Source organism: Musa acuminata, chromosome BXJ1-11 (genome assembly GCF_036884655.1).
Source record: "Musa acuminata AAA Group cultivar baxijiao chromosome BXJ1-11, Cavendish_Baxijiao_AAA, whole genome shotgun sequence".
Taxonomy (NCBI): domain Eukaryota; kingdom Viridiplantae; phylum Streptophyta; class Magnoliopsida; order Zingiberales; family Musaceae; genus Musa; species Musa acuminata.
In genome coordinates this window covers 3,224,011-3,244,913 of record NC_088337.1, presented here as the reverse complement: position 1 = coordinate 3,244,913, position 20,903 = coordinate 3,224,011, and the positions used below count along the sequence as shown (strand labels likewise).

At 41.1% G+C, this 20,903-nt stretch overlaps 3 protein-coding genes across 4 annotated transcripts; 2 read left to right on the top strand and 1 right to left on the bottom strand.

The window, feature by feature from the left end:
• Window positions 1–7,407: 7,407 nt before the first annotated feature.
• LOC103970363 (CBS domain-containing protein CBSX5-like) lies at window positions 7,408–9,163 on the top strand. Its single transcript, XM_009384116.3, has 2 exons — window positions 7,408–7,828; window positions 8,084–9,163. The coding sequence occupies exons 1-2, from the start codon at window positions 7,503–7,505 to the stop codon at window positions 8,898–8,900; spliced, it is 1,143 nt and encodes a 380-aa protein (XP_009382391.2). The 5' UTR covers window positions 7,408–7,502; the 3' UTR covers window positions 8,901–9,163.
• Window positions 9,164–10,483: 1,320 nt separating this feature from the next.
• LOC103970362 (uncharacterized) lies at window positions 10,484–14,981 on the bottom strand. 2 transcript variants are annotated; one of them, XM_018820809.2, is made up of 5 exons: window positions 14,687–14,981; window positions 13,263–13,415; window positions 12,185–12,232; window positions 11,215–11,266; window positions 10,484–10,953 (listed from the first exon to the last, which is right to left on the bottom strand). In XM_018820809.2, exons 1-5 carry the CDS (start codon window positions 14,906–14,908, stop codon window positions 10,754–10,756), a joined length of 675 nt encoding a protein of 224 aa, XP_018676354.2. In that variant the 5' UTR covers window positions 14,909–14,981; the 3' UTR covers window positions 10,484–10,753. The 2 variants fall into 2 exon arrangements, with proteins under 2 accessions (XP_018676354.2, XP_018676356.2); XM_018820811.2 differs by having other exon boundaries at window positions 11,218–11,266.
• A 2,212-nt stretch (window positions 14,982–17,193) lies between these two features.
• Window positions 17,194–20,520, top strand: LOC135596887 (sphingolipid delta(4)-desaturase DES1-like). Its single transcript, XM_065089138.1, has 2 exons — window positions 17,194–17,562; window positions 19,422–20,520. Exons 1-2 carry the CDS (start codon window positions 17,401–17,403, stop codon window positions 20,259–20,261), a joined length of 1,002 nt encoding a protein of 333 aa, XP_064945210.1. The 5' UTR covers window positions 17,194–17,400; the 3' UTR covers window positions 20,262–20,520.
• The last annotated feature ends 383 nt before the right edge of the window (window positions 20,521–20,903 follow it).

The window sequence follows — 20,903 nt, the reverse complement described above, 5'->3', positions numbered from 1 at the left end:
TCTGAGTGAAAAGAAGGTCTTGTGGAAAGGTCATCCTCTCCACCCACAGGTGAATGTATAATATAGCTCTTGGAGATTGCAAAGGGACAACTCAGTATTTCTCGCCTTAATAAAGTAATCACATTCAATCATTCATGTTAAAAATGTTCTCTCTTTTTTTTCTAGAACTTATAATTATCCCAAAAAATATAGTATTAAATTTTATTTAATCATCATATCAAATATCATATATGAATGCACATATGTGGATTCAAAACTGTGATTGAGACCTATAGTAAATAAGAGTTAATTTATTTTAGAATAAAATTGTCATGTTTCATTTTCGATGAACAACAAAATGACTCACTAATAAAAAAGGGAAGGAGAAAATGTTTGGGTTTTCATTCAAACCAAGCATATGTATCACGCGATACCTACCTATGAAGATAAAACATTGAAAAAATATGATGTTTTATTGACATAGCGTTGACATTTCACCAAAGTCAAGTTTATGAAATATCGCTATCTTTATACACACATACATCTCATCGCATTAATAATTATTCGCTGAATCAAACGAATAGAAAAATATAAGCCTTATGCCATCGACCGTAAACTTTCTAATGAATATTGTGCTTTCCACATAGAAGGATGAAATATTACCATGTCAATTCCCTCCCATAACTCGCAGAATGAAAAGGATTAGGAACAAGTTCGGAAAAAGCATGACATGTACGATGATGCCAAAGTCCGCTGCATGAATGATAGGAGTCACTCAAAAAGCGTGTTGTTCTGCCAATGTCATCGTCATCCTCGTCGTCGTCGTCGATTGTGTTCGGCGTTTTCTTGGCTTGCAGGAAATCGATGTGCGAATCACGTGGAGGATGTCTGACGCTAAGCGAAACTTGCGTTGCTTTGAATGGGTCGTCTTCGGGCGCCGTGTCAATCCGCCACAAAATGGCATGGTCGGACTACCGTCTTGTTGCGGACAAATTCACCGGAAGACAGATGTTCCTCGATTCCACCACCCTACTTCGATCCTAAACTATTTAGATCATTGCTTTGCACATTTTTGCCGTGGCACGAGGTCATCCGAGAGACCTGCCGAGAGAAACAAATATAAGATGAGCGACTTCAGACTTAGTGGGTGGCTTCGAGGCTACGACCGAGAGCCTTCGAGGGCGTCCGAAGTGAGGGCCGGGGTACGCTCGATATGTCGAGTTCTGGATCCTAAAACTTAGAATTTTCGATTTATTTTTTTTGATGCTTAAGTTACTAATTAAAGGATAGATTAAGAATAGATTTATATCAAAATAATAATTATTTTTTTTACCGGTCCCTAGTGTTGAAGATTGATTATTATACCTACGAAGCCAACGAGAGAGAGAGTTACAGCTGATGAGGATTAATCGTACCTCTTTATGATGCAATAATACGGACAATCAACCCGTATGCCCCTATGACATAGGTCGACTTGTCCTACCCCTTGTAGCACGACGTTGATTCATGCAATCCCATGCAACGTAGGGCTAGCGACCAAAGGGGCATCATCCGTCAGATTGACTCTTGTCTGTGTTAAACGGATGTCAAGTTATCCTTCATATAAGCTCTATGGTGATTATCAGTTGATGAACTATGACTAATGTCGAATATTTCCTATCATTCATTATATTAGAATTTGATTCAGATATTTATACAACGTAATTTAAACGTTCAAATTTGAGTTGAAAAACGGGAGATTATAACTGTTGAGTTGGGGTGGTAAGAAGCGTCATAAATTATTTTACATGTTATTTAACTATTTTACAACTATCGAGACTCTGATTATAGTATAATAATTTTATCAAATTAACTTCTTTATCGTAATTATATTGTTAACTTTATGGGAATGAGTCCATATCATTATCAACACTCTAATATCAATCTTTTGGAACGTAATAATCAAATGGGTTTGACGTCATTGTCTACCTAAATGTTATACTCCTCCTATTCAATAGATTGATTAGATGAGGACTCCAAAACACAAAAAAAAAACTCAACCTATTATCATTCCTAGAATATTCGTTAGTGTCTATTATTTTAATATTTAAATTCATTATAGTTGAAGTGAAAATAGAAAACTATCAAATTAAATTAATTAATTCATACTAGTAAAAAATATATTCATTCTCAACACATAATCATGTCCCCATCACCCAATCACCCATCATAATCTTATCTTCTTCATCAAAAAGCACTATATCTTAGCTTGCATTTAGGATATATATATATATGAAGTTATTAATTTATTAAATAAGTTATAAATATATTATGAGTGAATTGATTATGGATTTAAATACATGATGAAATGCATTGGGTAAATCATTCATATTTGAGGATTGCATTCTTATTCTTACAGATTATTTACGGAATTAGACATTGCACCATATGAGTGGAGGTATTACAATTTAGTTGTAATCAAGACGTTCATTGTGCAATCAAGATGATTAAAAATTCGAATTCCTCTCTAAGCACAATATAGTATTTGCATAGAAGAATTATTCTTTTACAATAAATTATTATCATGTTAATAATTTATTATAAAAGATGGGTAAATCATTGTACCGTCGATGGGGAGCGACGTCCATCGGATCATATCACACCATCTCATATAGATTTGCGATGGAGACTTTCCGTTGAAAACACAGACGACGACACGTATTCGCCACGCGAGCCGGCGATGGAAGTCAAGCGCCATCGAGCCGCGTTTTCCACGAAGACGTAGGCGCATACGTAAGCGTGGCTACAAGTGGGGTGGGGAGAAGGACCCGATCTTATCTTATCATTCACAACCTCCGCAGCGAGCCACGGCGCATACGTAAGCGTGGCTACAAGTGGGGGGGCGGGGGGGGGGGAGGGAAGGAGCCGATCTTATCTTATCATTCACAGCCTCCACAGCGGCCACGTGAACGGATGATAAGCAGGGCCACAGCCCAGGCGGTGGCTGGCGCACATTGGGGCCATGTGCGTCGTCTGTTTACTTATCGTCGCGAATCTTATGATGGAGTACGGCCATCGCCACGACGTGGTCATTTAAAGCGCAGGGCAGATGTATCTGTTCCGGTGTGTTAAGTAGGTGCGGTCAGGGGCGACTGCTGTACCGCACAACAAGCCGGTGGGGTCCATTACGGCCGGCTTGGGACCCCCCCTCGATGAAACGACGAGCCCACGGGCATCCATAACATAAATCGCCAACATCATCGATCAACGCTTGTGTGTTTTCTTCCTCGATGGGACAATAAGCCACGGCCTCCGTAAGAAGAAGAAGAAGAAAGTAGATTAGATGTTGGTTGGTAACTTAATAATTACTCTCTTTTTTTAATTTCCCTTTAAAAGTAGATTGTGAGCACGATCACACTTTATTATCCACGATCAAATTCTGGATAAAAATATCAAATCTGATTTTAAACTTTCAAAGGCTCTTTATGTTACTTCTACTCAGAAACTCAAATGGTACAAAATAAATTTATATATTATTTATGTTTATGATCGATAAAGGATCATTTGGTTAGATTCACAAGTAACTATCCGTTTTGGATAATACGATGAGTATATCTATACGATTTTATCATTTCGGAACATGTGAATTGAACATGTGAAATTCGACGAACTTATGAGCTATTGATTTTCATACTCCTCGATCAATGTCGGACTAAATGACTTTATATATATATGAACGAAACTGAATTGTATGATACAAACTGAAATGAAGAATGAATATTGTATAAATATTTAAAAAAATATAAATATAAAATGACTAGCTTTGGTACCATTTTAAATAATATCAAAAGATTAATGTTAAGAGAAAAATGTTGATCGCATGGATTCTTTAAAAATAGAGCACTGGATAGTGTTCGTTGCATGAAACAAAAGAGCTAATAATAAGTAGGGTTAGATCAACCCAATCTCTCACAGAGCTGATGATAGAGTGGCATGCATGACTTTGGAGACCACAGAAAAGGTAATGGTTAGTGTACTATGCTATAATTATAAAACCCGAGTAACTTTATATCATACGAGAAAATGAAAAAGAAAAATAATTGTAGAGTTATGGAAGAGGGGACAGAGCATGAGACACGCTGACATCTGCGTGTGACCTTTTGCTTTACCTTTTTCTTTGTCATGCATGCCTTTAAGTACTTCTTTCGGGCAGCAGCATGCGACCTTACTGACCCACAACTCTTCTCAAAAGAAGTCCTCAATTATATCTGCTTTCGCTAAAGGCAGAAGGGGGGCAGGTGGTCACCATACCTATAGTTCGTCTTGACCTTCGCCCATTCTTATGTCCGATGGTTACTCTTCCAAAGGGAGATGAAAATAATTAAAAAATCTAATTCTTAAGATTTTGATCCTAAATCACTTAAAAAATTATAATTTATTTATATCTAAAATAATTTATATATTTTTAAAAATATAATATATAAATTTTTTTATCAAGTTTGAATCAACAGACATTATAATTTGATTATATGACATGTTTGATTCATAATAAATTATTAATATAATTATATATAATTTAAATATAAAAAAATTAAGATTCATTTTAGTCCCATGGTTTTAATCATGAACTACTTAAGTCCTTATGATTTAATCGTATCTAAAATAACTCATATATTTAAAAAATATATAAAATATAAATCTTTCGTATAAAGTTTTAGTTAACATAAAATTTAAATTAATAAACGTTAGAGTGTGCTTATATGACATATTGACTATATGACAAACATAATATATAAAAAATCTAATTATTAACAAAATAATTAGATTTTGATATACTGACATATAATTTAAATTTAAAAAAAATGAGATCATCATCAATAGAGACGAGACATCGTAGTGAAAGTGACAACTAGTAGTAGCACTAAGCCGCTACTGCTTAGCAGAGCATTGTACGCACGTAGTTTCTTCCACGTTGATGACGAGCTCAAGAGTTGCTGGTTCTACCTCAAGTGGATGTGCATCGATCAGTTCAACGCTAGGCGCATAGTGGTCTCTTGGTTCATCTTTTTTCCTTTTGAGTATCTTCATCCCTAACGCCTTCTACTTCATCCTCTCTTGCATCCTCACTCGTCGTGTTTATGACATAGTGGTCTAGCTCTCCCTCATCTCCGCCTCTAGCCTCTCCACCTTCATCCGTCACTACGACCTCCGTCGCTTTCTCTTCTTCGACAAGATGGACTTTAACTCTTTTTTCAAATTTAAATTATACATATCATTATATTGATGATTTATTGTGAGTCAACATACAATATAAGCAGACTCTAACATCTGCTAATTCAGACTTAACGAAAGGATTTATATGCTATGTTTTTTAAAACATAAAGATTATTTTAGACACGAATAAATTATAAGGGCTTAAGTAATCCAGGATCAAAAACAATTGAGACTAAAATGAATCTTAACCTAATTATTAATAATTAAATAAAATACTAAAAAATTTATATGGGTATCCATATAAAAAAATAAATTTTTTACCATATGAAAAAAACCAAATAGAAAGAATATCTCACATAATAAATCCCAAAATAAAAAATGACGTACCAATCGAATGGAATAATTTATAGGAAATGAGACGCTGCCAGAAAAAGGGGGACTTGGTATCAACATGTGGTGTGTCGTAAAGGCAGCCGAATGTGACCAGGCGAACGAACCTCTGTTCCTCGCTGCGGGATTACCGAACACCATGTTTCATTCAGTCATTCTCACGAACATGTTTCGCGCGCCATGAATCGTGCGCCGCGGCTCGCCCCCGACCACATCGGCGCACCCGAGGATTTGTCACCTACCGTGTAGGTTGTGGTGCAGAACTCCGGTGGGGCTGAATTCGCGTCGAGGAGGGGAAGAGAGACGGGTGCTATCATTTCGTACCGCGCCGTGTCACGGACGCCGTGGGATCCGCCGATGGGAGTGTGTCTCACGGCACTCGCGGTGGTGGACCGCACTCGCTCTGGTGAGCCGTTGCTTTCCCCGCCTCGGATTTTTGCCTTTAAACCGATTCGACTCGGAGCATCCAACCGACCTATTTATCTTTGAACACATGGAGAAGAAGAAGAAGAAGACGAGACTTGTAATCTGCTCCGTCACGGCCACGGGAAAATGATTGGGAGGTCAAATCTGAGCTGCTGCTAATCCGATACCACAACAAACTCCGCATCGACGCAACGGGTCGCTCGCGAGCGTCGGTCTTCTCTGGAAGCTACGGGAACGCGCGATGTGATTTCGAGAGTATCCAAAGGGGCGTGGATGTGTTTGACCTCGTCATCTCGCCGCCCTCGTCGGTTCCGTCGATCCACCTTCGGAAAAGCTCCAACAATGGTCAAAGCCTCTCCTCTCCGTCTGTGAAGCAACAAAAATCTCTCTCTCCTTGTGGTTGAGAATCCAACTATGAGAAATCATGAGCTAATAGTGGTGCTATCAGTAGGTGACGGTGACGACGACGAGTTCATTTGACTGTTGACTTGGTTTTCCACTGAAGTCATAATTCATCGTAAAATGAGAATTCATTTGGGCGCATGGTTGGGTTCCTCGGAGAAAGGGTGGAGGCCAAATCACGAAGGGCTCCATCTCGAACACTTTTTGTGTTGACGTGAAAGGTATACCTCATTGCAATTGCAGTATCAGAAGGCAACGATAGTACATCAAATGTCTCTCCGGCTTTACGTAAAGCAACGGGAAAAGCATCTCCCAGACTCTGTGAATAGATAGTTGGAGTAGCACACGCTAGTATTAGTGAGACATGCCATGACACCAAATGCAAATTGCATTTGCATTCACGTAAAAGATGCACATTATCAGATCTACGTCACATAAATTTTCAATTCACATTATTGAAGAGCCATTTAATAGTCGTATTATTATCATTGAGTGGCTATAAAACAAAGAATGATTTGCTGAGACTCTTGTCCTCTTGCAACTTGATTTGGTACAGATTCTGCAGGTATACACAACTCTAACACAATCCTCAGATGAATAGAGTCAGCAGTGACCACTATTGAATGTTGGATCGATGGATTGTGCAAACATAATACGGTTGTCATTATCTCAGTGAACGTCACTAATAATTATTTTTCCGTTTTTGAAGTATTTTTTTTTTCTCGGTGTTATTTAAGTAAAACGACGACTATTGGTTTAATTATAATTAATGCGAGACTTCGACTGCCATTATAGAGCACAATCTGATTGGGTGCGTGGAAGTCTCTGGAAGCACGCTATTACTTTTACCGATTCCTTTGGTCGAACTGAGGAAATAACCGGCTTTTCCCGACATACGAATGAGATTATACCGGCTCGATGTGAATAAGTCGGAAACGATGCGATTCCCGAATCCCGCGCCACGTTTCCCGGTTGCAGCCGGTCCACCAGTCCGCTATTTATAGTGCCCAAGATCGCGTCTTCTTCCTCCACTGATCTGAGATCGAGACCTGCGCGTGAGGATTTGCTTTGCGGTTGTGTTAGGGTCACGTTCGGGCTCGGTTCTCCAGTGCATGGCAGTGAGCTTGGTGTCGAATGAGGTGTCGGACCTCTGCATCGGGAAGCCGGCGCTAAGATCGCTGCCGCTCTCCGCCGCCGCCGTCGGCGACGCCCTCCTCGCCCTCAGGAGAGGCGGAGAGCCCCACCTCGCTGTGCTGGCCGCCGACCGGGCGGCACCGGAGAAGAGGGCCGTCGTCGGGAAGCTCTGCGTCGCGGACGTGCTTTGCTACCTCTGCTCCGACGGAAACCTCGCGTCGCCGGCCGCCGCGCTCGAGCGGCCCGTCTCCGCCCTCCTCCCCAAGGGCGCTGGCCTCGTCCGCCGCGTCGAGCCGCAGTTTAGGTACTCTTCCGTCCTGCCTTGGGTAGATGAGTTGGTCCAAAACGCGTTCTTTTTTACCTTGTGCCAAGAATATATATATTTTTTATGTTGGGGTTAAAAGGCGACGCCTTTTTCGTTTCGATACCGAAAACAACGGGATCTTTATATGGATCATGTGAGTCGTGCGAGAATAAGAATTCGAGGGAAAGTTGTGACCTTTATTCGATTGGAATGCTAAAGATTCGATCTTTTCTTCTGTTGTTGTTTGATTCGCAGCGTCTCGGAAGCCCTTGATCTGATCCTGGACGGAGCGCCGAGCCTTGTGGTCCCTATTGGCTCCGTCAGCCGGAAGAAGCTCGCCGCCGCCGAATTCTGCTGGCTGACACAGGAGGACTTCGTCCGCTACTTCCTCAACTCCATCGCCCTGTTCTCCCCTGTCCCCGCCCTCTCCATCGACGCCCTCGGCCTCGTCCGCTCCGCGGACGCGCTCGCCATCCGCCACGACGAGCCGGGCCTCTCCATCATCCCCCTCGTCCGCCGCGCCCTCTCCGACCAGACTGCCGTCGCCGTCGTCACCGACGATGGGCGGCTGCTGGGCGAGATCTCCCCAGCCGCCCTTTCTGCCTGCGACGAGACGGTGGCCGTGGCCGCCGGCATCGCCACCCTCACGGCGGGCGACCTCATGGCCTTCATCGACTACTACGGTTCTCCGTCGGAGTCCCTTGTCCGCGCGATCAAAGCCGGGCTGAAAGAGAAGGGATTGCAGGAGATGCTTGAGCTGATGGAAGACGAGCTGTCCTCGTTCTCCATCTCATCCTCCTCGGCCTCTTCCTCGTCCTCCGACGACGAGTCAAGCGGGGGAAGGCGGCTGCGGAAACTGCGGTCGAGGAGCTTCTCCATCGGGAGGCGATCGGAGGAGCCGGAGGTCTGCCATCCCGGGAGCTCGCTGGTGGCGGTGATGGTGCAGGCCCTGGCGCACCGGGTGAGCTACCTGTGGGTGGTCGACGAGGACGACTACGGCCTCATGGGAATCGTGACGTTTGCTGACATGCTGAGGGTTTTCCGGGAGCAGCTTCAGCAGTCTTCTCTCTGAGACGGAAGAGTGCAAGTCGATCACATGGGCGGAGGATGAACGAGGGCGGTGATGGCAGCTGTTGTGGATGAGTCTGTGTATTGTTTGGGTGTGAGAACGCTTTCTCCATTCCCTCCCATGGTTTTTGGAGATCCTGCTTTGTTTATTATGTTTCTGGTAATAAGGACTCAACCTACCATCAAATCCGTATCACTTTTGTATTTGTTGCAGTTACTATTTTCTGTTCTTATCTCATCTGCCACCAAGGCGTGGCCTGTTCTGAATGTTTGATCTCTGTTGTTGCTTTATGGGCGCAAGTACTGTCGCATCTTTCTTGCCACTGAAAGCTGAGCAAAAGCTTCTGTAATGGCCAATCTACTTGTAGATTTTGTGCATCTATGTTGAAGAAGAATCGAGAAAAAGCACTCTTCTTATGTGGCTGGATATAGAATCGAGAAAAAGCACTCTTCTTATGTGGCTGGATATGCCACAAACTATAAGAGCTGTCAAGGGGCACATAGCAGACAAGATGCAGCAAATAGTCAAATCTTGGAGGGCTCTGCAATCTATGTTTAGATAAAGCTCAATCCATGCCACCTCCAATAATCAATATCCTTGAAGATTTTGAATCCAGTCGCCTCTCTGTTTCATAAAGAAATGTGTTCCTTTTGTCACAGCATATTCCAATATACCAGAGAGTGGTTCTCAAGAAACAACAGCATATTCTAACGCTAATCTCTTCTCAACAGTAAAAGGAGACGAGAAAGATACCCACTAGTAGTAGTAGTATTCAGTGAATCAGAATGTGGAGTGCAAAAGTGCCAACTCTCATCGAAGAATGTGTCTGTTGACTGCTTCGTGATCGCCAGCTACAACTGCCCAACTTTTTTGACCACCAGTGGAGATTTTCTCTGAATTTGGATGGCTTTCACCAAACATCATTTTCATCGACTGCTGCTGTTCGGAATTAGATCCTTAAACTTTCATGCAAATTGCTTCCTGCAATCAATAAAGGCTTCAGTTTCATGCAGTAAACGCAAACATTAATGGGTAGGCATTACAATCAATGCACATCCATTAGTCATTAATTTGGCAAGCCGTGTCAAACAAACCAGGCCTTCTTCTTCTTCTTCTTCTTCCATGTCTATTATAAGCAGCATGACGCTGAACGTGTCCCTGGTGGCTATAATATTTGTACGCGGGATTCCCTGCACAACAAGAACGAACCAGTCTCGTTATAGCTTTCCAGCACTAACATGGTCCAAAAGTAAGATGAAAAGCATACATGGTCCAGAGCATCAACTTCACCTTTTTGCTATAATATAAATTGTATCCCTCGTACATGTATAAGCCGGGGAGAGGAAGCATAATCCCTTCAGATTTGTACAGGAAGCATATAGCAGCAAATCCTTGTGAAATCTGTGCAAATTACAGTAAGGGAGTCCATTTCCTTCTACCTAATTCCTTTTTCCATCTTCTATCTTTATCTTTCCTTCCTCCCATCACATCAGGAAGAAAAGGTTGGGCTTCTCTACAATGTGGAGGCCACCTATATTGAAGAGGACTACTTGTAGGATTGTGATATATCAATCAGACAAAGAATGTTGAAAGAAGAAAAAGAACTAGACGGTGTCTAAGGTCAGCATAAATCTCTGACCCTGGAAGCATATCCATGAAGAAGAATACATGAGGGGCAGGGCTTCGATCCAATCGGATGATCGTCAAAGCAACATTAGATTCCTTCCAGTTCCATTCAACATGTCTAATGCCTCTCAAAAGCAAACAAGAGGAACATGCTCAAGGAAGCTTAGTCATACGATTGTTCGTCATAAAGGTATAACAGAGTGAGCATACCGATATCTAAAACAAGAGAATCAGGAAAAACTAGCAGTCACCCCTTCTGCCATTTCATTCTGATCCTCTGATACCAGCTTAAATTTGAGAATTTTGTGCAGGCTAGCTATGGGCTTGACCTGTTTTGATGGAGCTTGTTTTGAATCAAGGAATTGTTTGTCCTTCAAAACATTTGTTTCAGAAGGCTTCGTCTCAGAACATGTCACGGTAGGTGCACCATCTACAAAACCATGAGATGTCAAGTTGCCAATAGAAAACTTGCTTTTGAAATCTCACAGGAATAAAAGACACATGAATCTGCTCCAATGACTAAAGTTCAACTTTTGAAATATAAAGATGTAAGTGAACTCATTTATTATCAGTATTAAAATTCCCAAGCAGAGGAATCAAATCGATAAGCAGAGGAAACCAAGATCAGTGATCAAGGTTTTAACAAGATTGAAAGAGAATGATGAAATGCATTCACAAGCACGAGAATTACCACCTTCAGAGAAGATGTAGCATGTTCCCATGGTCTCTTGGTATTCTCCAATCTGTTGCAAGGTAAGAAAGGAACGCCACATTACAGGACTAGCAATGAAGAAGTAAAACAATGATTAAAAGAGGAAAAAGGTAAAATCAGTAACAGAACTAAAACTTCTGCAGGTGAATAGAAACAATTAACAAATACATATCTGTGCTTCATATTAACCAATGAAGCTGATAGCAATACAAGTTCAACAAATCAAAAAAACGATCCTTGGTTCTTAATTATTTATTACTGAAGTATCATGGCTGGCAAATCATACATCTGGATATGCTTCCCTACATTTTCTTCAAAAAGTTCTAATAGCTCCAGAATTTTATATCTCAAAGTGCAAAAGGTGACTAATCTAAATGAACTGGAGTTATTTATGATGTAAATACACAAGATTAGGCACAATCATATGGGGCACTTTAAGTATGCATGTGCAATCTTTGAGACAATTATAGAACTGTTAAATGACCAGGAAGGTACAATAAGTTATTATAATGCTTAAGAAAAGTTCATCTAAGTCTGCATCATATCCTTGGACTTTTAAGCTAAAAAACGTGATGAATAGAAAAATGTCGCACCATTCTACTTGAACCTAAACTGAAGCATGAATTGTGGGAAGCACAAATAAAAGAAAGTTATATCCACCATCCTTGCCTAGCTGTCAGCTACTAAGAGTTATTAATGCCAGGGTTATAAACCAGAACTTTCCAGCCTTTCCTATCCAAAGTAGAAGCATGGTTGCCACATAAATCAAATGTATGTTAGGTGATGCTAATGGCCATGGACTGATATTTTACACAGATCATGCATCTTGGATGGAGATTCTACCTTTTCTTCATGTAAATTGAAGCATCAAAATAAAGATGCCACCAGCTTTATACCATCAACAGTAACATCCTATCAGAGTTACAGATGGATATAGTTTATTACTCACCAGTTTCAGATCGCCAATGACCAACACCGGTTTCGCTGTATCCAAACCCTGCACACCATGGGACTACCACATTTATTTTCCTTAAAACATGTGAATAATTAACAAATGCATGTCAGATAGTCATATACTACTAATAGCGAAGTGGGAAGAGTTCAGAAGAAAAGAGAGGGGAAACAGCACTTTGACTTTATAACTTCTACTCAGATGTCTCATTGAAATAGACACTTGGAAAACAAGGTCCAAATGGTTCATTGTGAAATTACCAAAATAAACTAAGAGACAAGTTTTTCCACATTTCATACTTTAGAATCAGTATTCATCATTTGTCATGTCAAATTCACAGATAAAGAGTATGAATAACCAAGTATAATTTTTTTTCTAACCAAGTTTGCAACTTATATTTACCAGCAAATTCTTGTATAAACTCCTAACGGAGAATATTAAACAAGATGATCCCCAATGAAACCCAAAACCAATTCACTGGTAGCAGGAGAGTTGTTAAGTGTGAAAAGCAAATCAGACTACACCACCAATCCAATAAGCCCATTGCATAGGAGAAGCTAATATCCTATCATGCCAAGCCTTTATAAAATAGCTGTCATATCTGGAATGGTTCTAGTGTTTAGATACCAAAAAAATTGGATGTTTCTCATCTGCATCGTAGAATAAGACCTAACCAGGCAACTGTTTGTTTCCTTCTTATTTGATAACAGCCACTGAATAAGACTCGTGTGAGTCCTAAAAGGTGCCCTTTTCCATCACTCCTTCAAACACACACATGTGCAAAAAGTTATTTCAGACCAGTCACATCAACAGACCTTTTCTTAATTACCATTTAATGAATTTTTTAATTAGTTGTTAGTAAAATCCATTGATCTAGTACCAATTTTTTTAAACAATGAATTTAATATGCAAAAATCAAGTATAGATGTAAATGGAAGAATTTTATCACATGTAAAAAAACAGTACATACTAAATCCACAGCTAAAGAACATGTGAACAAAGAAAAATATTCCATAAAACAGTATCGTATTTCATGCTGTAATCACATGTTCATAAATGAGAGGTAGCTTCTTACAGAGAGGACATAGGGAGCATTGGCAGGAATATCAGCACGAACACACACATCATCCAAGTCAAGTAACACATATTCTTCTTCACCCTCAACATGGTTAATCTGGGCCATACTGCCTTCCATTCTTAAGATTTCAGCAAGAAGCAACTTGGTCCTCTGTTTGACTCAAGAGACAAGTTAAAAAAATCTGGTTTAGACAGAAAACTTTATTGGCAATCTTTTTGAACTTAATAGATACTGAAGAAACAATGCAAAAAGAAGATTTTTTGGAGAAACTGGAAAGTTAGGCAAAAAGCATGTTACACCCTGTATTAGACAGACACACAAGAACAGAGTAAAAGTAAAAGCAATTTTCACCCTGCAGTTCAAATGCATTTGTGACCTATAAGATGATTTTTCAGTGAGGACTCATCAAAAGTATCTTATACTACAGGACCAAAAAGTAGCCTGTATGGTCACACATAACAGTAATATGATAACATGGAATAAGGCCTCTGTCTTAAACATGAATTAGCATAACCACATATATGCACTCCAAATCAGCTAGAAATCAAACAGCATTTGACTATGAGACCTCATGTGCAGTCTGAATACACATGAAAATGCAGTCACATATATGCTTTATGTTAATTTCTTGTTACTAATGGATCTAATAGTGTAATGTTTCAACATCACAGTACATTGTTCGATAGATTGTCACCTTTCACCATGTTACTTTTACCACTTATCGTATCTTATCACTTAAATATCTTTTCAATGAATTGAAAATATCATTTCAGGTTGTTCTTAATCTGGCAATAGCATGTATTTATGTATTCGTTTATAAAACTAAACTTTATTTTTTCTTTTTGTACTCAGTTATGGATAATTTTGAATACCTTAACATGCACAGATTAAATAGCAAAGATTCTTTTTAAAACATTGGCCTTTAATTCTATACTGGAGTGAGCTTCCATATAGACTAAATGATGCATGACACACCAACAGGGGCACAGTAAATGATTATGAAATGAAATTAGCGATGCTATGCAAAATGAATATTCACACTGAATCTACCATTATAAGCCAAATGAATATGCAATATGATAATGCAGACGAAGAATATCATCCATCCATTAGCTGTAATTAGATATGAAATTCTCACTCAAATATACTAAAGAAACACAAATTTACACCACAGGATAAAAACCTGCAACCAAGTTTCAGAAATAGTTACTTCTCCGAGAAGTCTACAGCCCCTCGAAAACCAGGGAAAAGCCTATCCAGATATCCAACAAGCCTGGAGTCGGCTAATGGTTGAGGCGAATCAACAAGCAGTATGCGGGTAAGCTTGTTGAGGATTCGCGGAGGGTTCCAGGGTGGCTAATGAGATATAAGAGAGCGAACATCAGGCGAATCAACAAGCAGTATGCAGTTAAATATGTTACTTGGCCACGAGATTGGAGAGGCGAGGAGGAAGAGCATGCCCAACCCACGGCGTGCCCAAACGCATATTTCTTGTCAAACGCACTCAACTTGGGAAGACGAACCGGTTCGATCGAACCCGGATGGGTGCGGTTCGACTCCCGGGTTGGGCGGTCCTTTCCCCACTGCGGCATCTTATCGAACGACATGAGGGCGGGACGGTTTCTCAGCAATAGTAACCCCATCGCAAACGGTCGGTGTTTCTCAGATCATATATGGGGTGGAAGGAGAACGGGAAAGATACGGAAGAAACCGGAAGCTTACCGTCGGGTTCTCAGTAGGTTCGAGCTATCGGCAGCGCGTGATGAACGCCGTTGGAGACGAGAGGAAGATGAAAGGGAAGGGAGAGGCCGTAGAGATGGAAGACGTAGGGCCGAGAAACGCTGCGCTTGCCCGAGGGAGAGGGCGAGCAACAGAGACAGCAGGGGAAGGGAGATTAAGTTTCCTTTTAAGGCCCAAATCCTTCAATAAAATGTCTCTTCTTCATCCCCTTTTTCCCAAACACGATTTGACTCGGATTCGACCATTCCACCCAAAATTCACTTATAAACACTCCCATCAAGTTCAAAAAAAATCTAGCAAATAAAGATCGAGAGTTCGAGATTTCATTATCGAATATTGATTTGATCGTGACCGAAGGGTTCAAAACACTATCTTGAATTTTTCTTGGGTAATTTACTTAGAAAAATCTTCACTAATACCCTTTTTAGGCACCTTTTCCTTGGTGGATGGACCAACACTGTCTTGTCCATTTTGGCTTATGACATAGTATTATTAGTGATGAATTTTTTCTTAAACCGGATCGGCTTGGTTTAAATAACTAAACTGGTTTTTTTTGCTTATTTATTCTTTCTTCTTTCACCGATCTCTCTCTCTCTCTCTCTCTCTCTCTCTCTCTATATATATATATAGAGAGAGAGAGAGAGGTGATGAGGTCTTTGGGTTCCATTCTTCTTGTTCCGCGAAGCTATGGTCGTGCTCGTGTGATTGGTATGGCTTGATCTAACTGGTGACGTCCAGGACCACCTTGGGGATGAAAGTCTTCGCCTGATCGAGTCAAGGTTGGATTTGGTGTGGACGCACTTTTTTCGTGAACTTGTCCGCCTTTTTCGCCCCTGGATTCTTGCAAACAAGCTTGGGTCGGGATGGGAGGTGATCCCGACTTCGGTCCCTCCAAAGCATGAGTTAGTAGGGGGATGATATTTTTTTCGATGCTCCTTGTTAGATGCTGGCGATGGGTTTTTATTGTAGCCCCCTAGGGGTCGATGTCGACTCCTCGGGCGGTGAGCATACCTTCGGACATTCGTCGCTCGGGATACGTGGGATGGCGTCATACGACGCCGTCCCGAGCTTCCTAGAGCGGTCCTCGTTGTGATCGAACTAGTCGACGCGGGGAGTGGACAGTTGATATCCCAGATTTCTGGTGGAGTTTCTGACATGGCACTATGTCTTCCTCCCGAGGCCCCACACTCGGGCTGACATAGCGAGAATCAAGTCCTCGTGAGGTAATACATAATATCCCCTATCACTTCTAATTATGTTTACTGACTCCATTTCATACAAATCAACGGTGCATGCAACAAAATTTCAAATGTTTGATCATTCGATTCCTATGCTTTACTGCCAACGACAAAAAGATCAGCCGTAGTGAGAAATGCTCTATTAGGGCGCCGTTGCAGAGGAGAGAGACAGAGAGAGTGCGCGTTGGGCGGTGGTGGCGTTCCGCTCTGACCTCTCATCACTCTTCCAACAACGCATGTTCGGATAGGTCTCCATCATTCCGATGCCGTCCTTCGGTCCTGTGCATGATGCGCCCACCCGAGGATTTCCTGCATCGTCCGCCGGATAGATGAATTCGTACAATGACTGCCGTTGCCTGCCACCTGCAAATAACAACGGTGTCACACGCTGTCGAGGGTTACATCACCGGACGTGGCGCGCGTGCAGGGAATACCTATCAGATACCCTGTGATGATGGCAGTGCACCAAATGCCGGATTCGTAGATGGGAATCTCATCCCCGATGACACCGATCAAGTCCTAGTCGTTTCCATTCACAGATGCATGGCATGTCTCTGCTAAATCATTTCATAACGCATAATAGATGTACTAAATCATTTGGAGGCAATCAAGGTTTTGATATTGTGTTAGCCGAATAAAAAAAAAGGCAAAGAAGTGATGAGGTTGGATATTTGACTTGATGCTGATCCACTCAATTCGATCTATACAGGCAATTTGTGGTGTATTAGGTCCACACAGTACTCATGTCCGTATGTGATTCCTGATGGCACAGTTGGATGTGCAGCTGTATTTGTCGTATATGGGATCGATCCACATTAGACTCATGTCATTATGTGAGTGTATGTTATAATCTAATGCGATTTCAATTGATTGTCTCTTTATCTGCAGCCTTAAATTGGAGGAGCGCATGATCTGTTGTTTTCCAGTCAAATTGTTTCCAAGTATAAGCACGACTCTATAAATCATATACTTAATATAGCGAGAACTATCCCTCAAATTAAAGGCCGCTCTCTCTTTTGCCTTTGGTGAGCGGCTATCGAGGGAGGAGGAAACAGAGGAGCGCAGCAACGCAAAGGCAGATAAGAGGCGGCGGCTCCTCGTCCTCTCCCAGGCTAATTGGTCATCGCGGGAGGTAGAAGAGAGGACGAGAGAGACGAATGGGACTGGTAGGCGGAGAGGACCGTGAGGAAGGTGTAATGGCGACGGATTTTTTCTGGTCGTACACGGACGAGCCCCACGCCTCTCGCCGAAAGGAAATCCTCGCTCGGCACCCCCAGATCCGGGAGCTCTTTGGCCCCGACCCCTGGGCGTTCCTCAAGGTGAAAAATACCCTCTCGTTTCTCGTGGCCTGCAATCTTGCATCTTGCGTTGTTGTGGCAAAATGATCGGATTTTGAGTGATTTTCCTCTGGTGTTTGCGCTGATTTGTTGTCGTATTCTGCCTATATTTGTTAGCTTTCGATGTCGGTCCTTCTTCACTCGTAGATGGCCTTCTTCTTGAAGGTTGCTGTCACGCTCGGACTCCAAATTGTTCGCGTTGATGGGCTTTGATTCTCCGCTTTGAAAGACGAGGCTTTTATTGTATGTATTTCGTGCTGCTTTTGCTCCATCGTATCGAGCACATTACTTCTTTCTCTTGATTGATGCCAACTTTTACTCTTTTGGTACATCATTGAGGTTGATTGCGGCCAACAAGTGGTTCGATGGAATTTTTCGTCATGATGTGACTTTGACTTTCTATCTTGCCATAATCGGGTTTTGATGGTCTTTGTAGCTTTACCGCGAGTTTCTTACTTTATCTCTACCTATCTACATCCACAGAAAGCTGATTCTGGTGAATTTATGCGGAGTCTAGGTCGTTTCATCGATTCTAGATCGGATGCATTTTGTCGATGCGGAAGCATTTTTTGTGATTGCTTCCTTTGTCTCTAGATCTTGTGCTCTTTGGTTTCAAATATGGTTGTCTTGAAGGTGCAGTTCACGAGGATTTTGTGATTATTGTTTAAGTGGGTTGGAGAAAGAGATTGTGTTGATGTTTTCTCAAAGTTGTGTTTATTTAGTTCTTGCGATTTACTTGCGTTGGGAGAAAAATAGTTATTTTTCTTAGTCTATGATTTCTGTGATCTTTGATGTTATTATGCCCATTCTTTTAATTTGGAAAATTTCAATGACCTTTATTCCTTGTTGTCATATTAAATTGGAGGGCACCTTTTTGTGCTTAGATTTAAGTGTCACTTTGGGTGTGTTACTTGCATAGTTGTTATTACTAAAGAGAACAAACATATATTCACCCATTTCTTTGTGAATAATGAGTTTTGCAGATAAGTGAGGCCAGTTTGAGGAGTGCACCATCTAGCTTTCAATTTAATTTAGTCAATGATTACATATTAGTATCTCTTTATGTATTAGAATATGGAAACAGTCTGAATATTCCTTGTATCATTTTCTTTCAGCATGAGAGTGGAATTATTTCACATGTTTTTTCAATTTTTTACTTTGAGATAAGTCTCTTTTCCTTGTTTAGTCAGTAATATGGTTGTTTAAGGCTACATTGATGAAATAGGTAAATCTTAATTATGTTTATTCCACCTTAAAAATTGTTCTAAAATGTACTTATTTCGTAAACATGTCTTAGCTTGGTGTTCTTAAGCGGTATCTGAGAGGTCACAGGAAGATTCATTATTTCTCTGCTTACACAACCTTGTTGTTTGGTGTATATTTCTTCTTTGTATCACTATTAATGTCACATTGCGGTTTTTGAACTGGCCATTTTTCCCTTTTCTAGATCAAAAATCTTGTTTAGCTTGGGCAGCCTTGATATCCCAAAATTGTTCCGATATTCCACATCACTCTTAAGTGATTACGATGTTGGTACTTTTTGATTTGTTGTCCTTTCCCTGTGTATCTTTAATAGATTTATTTGTGGCTGAGGCACCTTAAAAGGTTTCTGCCGATCCTGTTTTAATTGATGAGTAGACGTAGTATCAAGCAGCCTAATTTCTTTTTCTCCTTGTTTGTACGCTGTCTTGATCTCACCTCAAGGTGATGTCATGTTACTAAAAGCCTTTTGGATTTTAAGATATCCTGTTTCTACCTGAAGTAACTTTATCACTCTTGAATAGTTTTTTTATTGCTTGTTTCTCATGATATTTTTGAACATGGAAGGAAACTGTTTGCAGGTAAGTGCCGTTGTTCTTCTTCAGCTATGGACGGCAACCTATCTCCACGATGCAAGCTGGCTGAAGATACTAGTAGTTGCATATTTCTTTGGCTCATTCCTCAACCACAACCTCTTTTTGGCCATCCATGAGATCAGTCACAACCTTGCGTTCTCAACTCCATCCTACAACCGTTGGTTAGGGATCTTGGCCAACCTTCCAATTGGTGTCCCCATGTCCGTTACATTCCAAAAGTATCACTTGGAGCACCATCGCTACCAAGGTGTTGATGGAATGGATATGGATATTCCTAGCCACGTCGAGGCTCACGTTGTGACCAATGCGATAGCCAAATCCATATGGGTCCTTTTCCAGCTATTCTTCTATGCTTTAAGACCAGTCTTTCTCAAACCAAAACCCCCTGGCCTATGGGAATTCACCAATCTAACAATCCAACTTGCACTCGATGCCTCTCTGGTCTATTTCTGGGGATGGAAATCCTTTGCATATCTAATACTTGCAACATTTGTCGGAGGGGGTGTGCACCCAATGGCAGGCCATTTCATCTCCGAACACTATGTCTTTAATCCAGAGCAGGAGACTTATTCATATTATGGACCCTTAAATCTCATGACATGGAGCGTGGGATATCACAACGAGCACCACGATTTCCCCAGAATACCGGGTACCAAGCTCTACAAGGTGAAAGATATTGCTCCCGAGTACTACGAGAACTTGAAATCATACAGGTCTTGGAGCCAGGTGATCTACATGTACATCATGGACCGCACGGTCGGACCCTTCAGCCGGATGAAGAGAAAGGCACCGAAGAGTGCAGTGACCGTCAAGAAAGACGAGTAGGACCGCTGATCACAACAATCTTTGTTGCTTGACTTGAGATTCCATTTCTTTGAGCTGTTCGGAATGCACTAATATTGATGGATTCCACCACTTGTTTGTTCATCATCCTAGAAAGTATATTTCAGTGATTTCTCTTTCTGTCTCTTGCTATGGATTTAGGAGAAGATGCCATTTTTTTTGTACCATTTCCTGTACCCATACTGGATAACTGTTGACAACAATTTGTTAGAATTTGATGCCAGATTTTGTTTCCCCATAATGCTTTACTGGTATCAGTGTATGGTGATACAACTGCAGGTTCAATTCTTATTCAACATGTGGAATTTTTGGGTTTCTACTGGGACATAATTGATCATCTTATTGTCTTTTCAACACAGGTCATGTCTTTCATCCTTTTCCTATGATCACTAAATCCCTTATCTGATCAATTTTTGGTTTGCTATTTGTGTTTTTAATGTCCTTACATATCTGTTATTCATGGTCACTGGGAAATCCCTCCATGAGAACTACTCATCTGTGCAGGAAAATTCCCCAACAATTCCTTTATATCAGCTAATAACCTGTGCATTGAACATTATACTATTTCATGAACTTACATCTTGACCTGTCAATTCTTAATATTTGCATGCTGTTCCAGACATC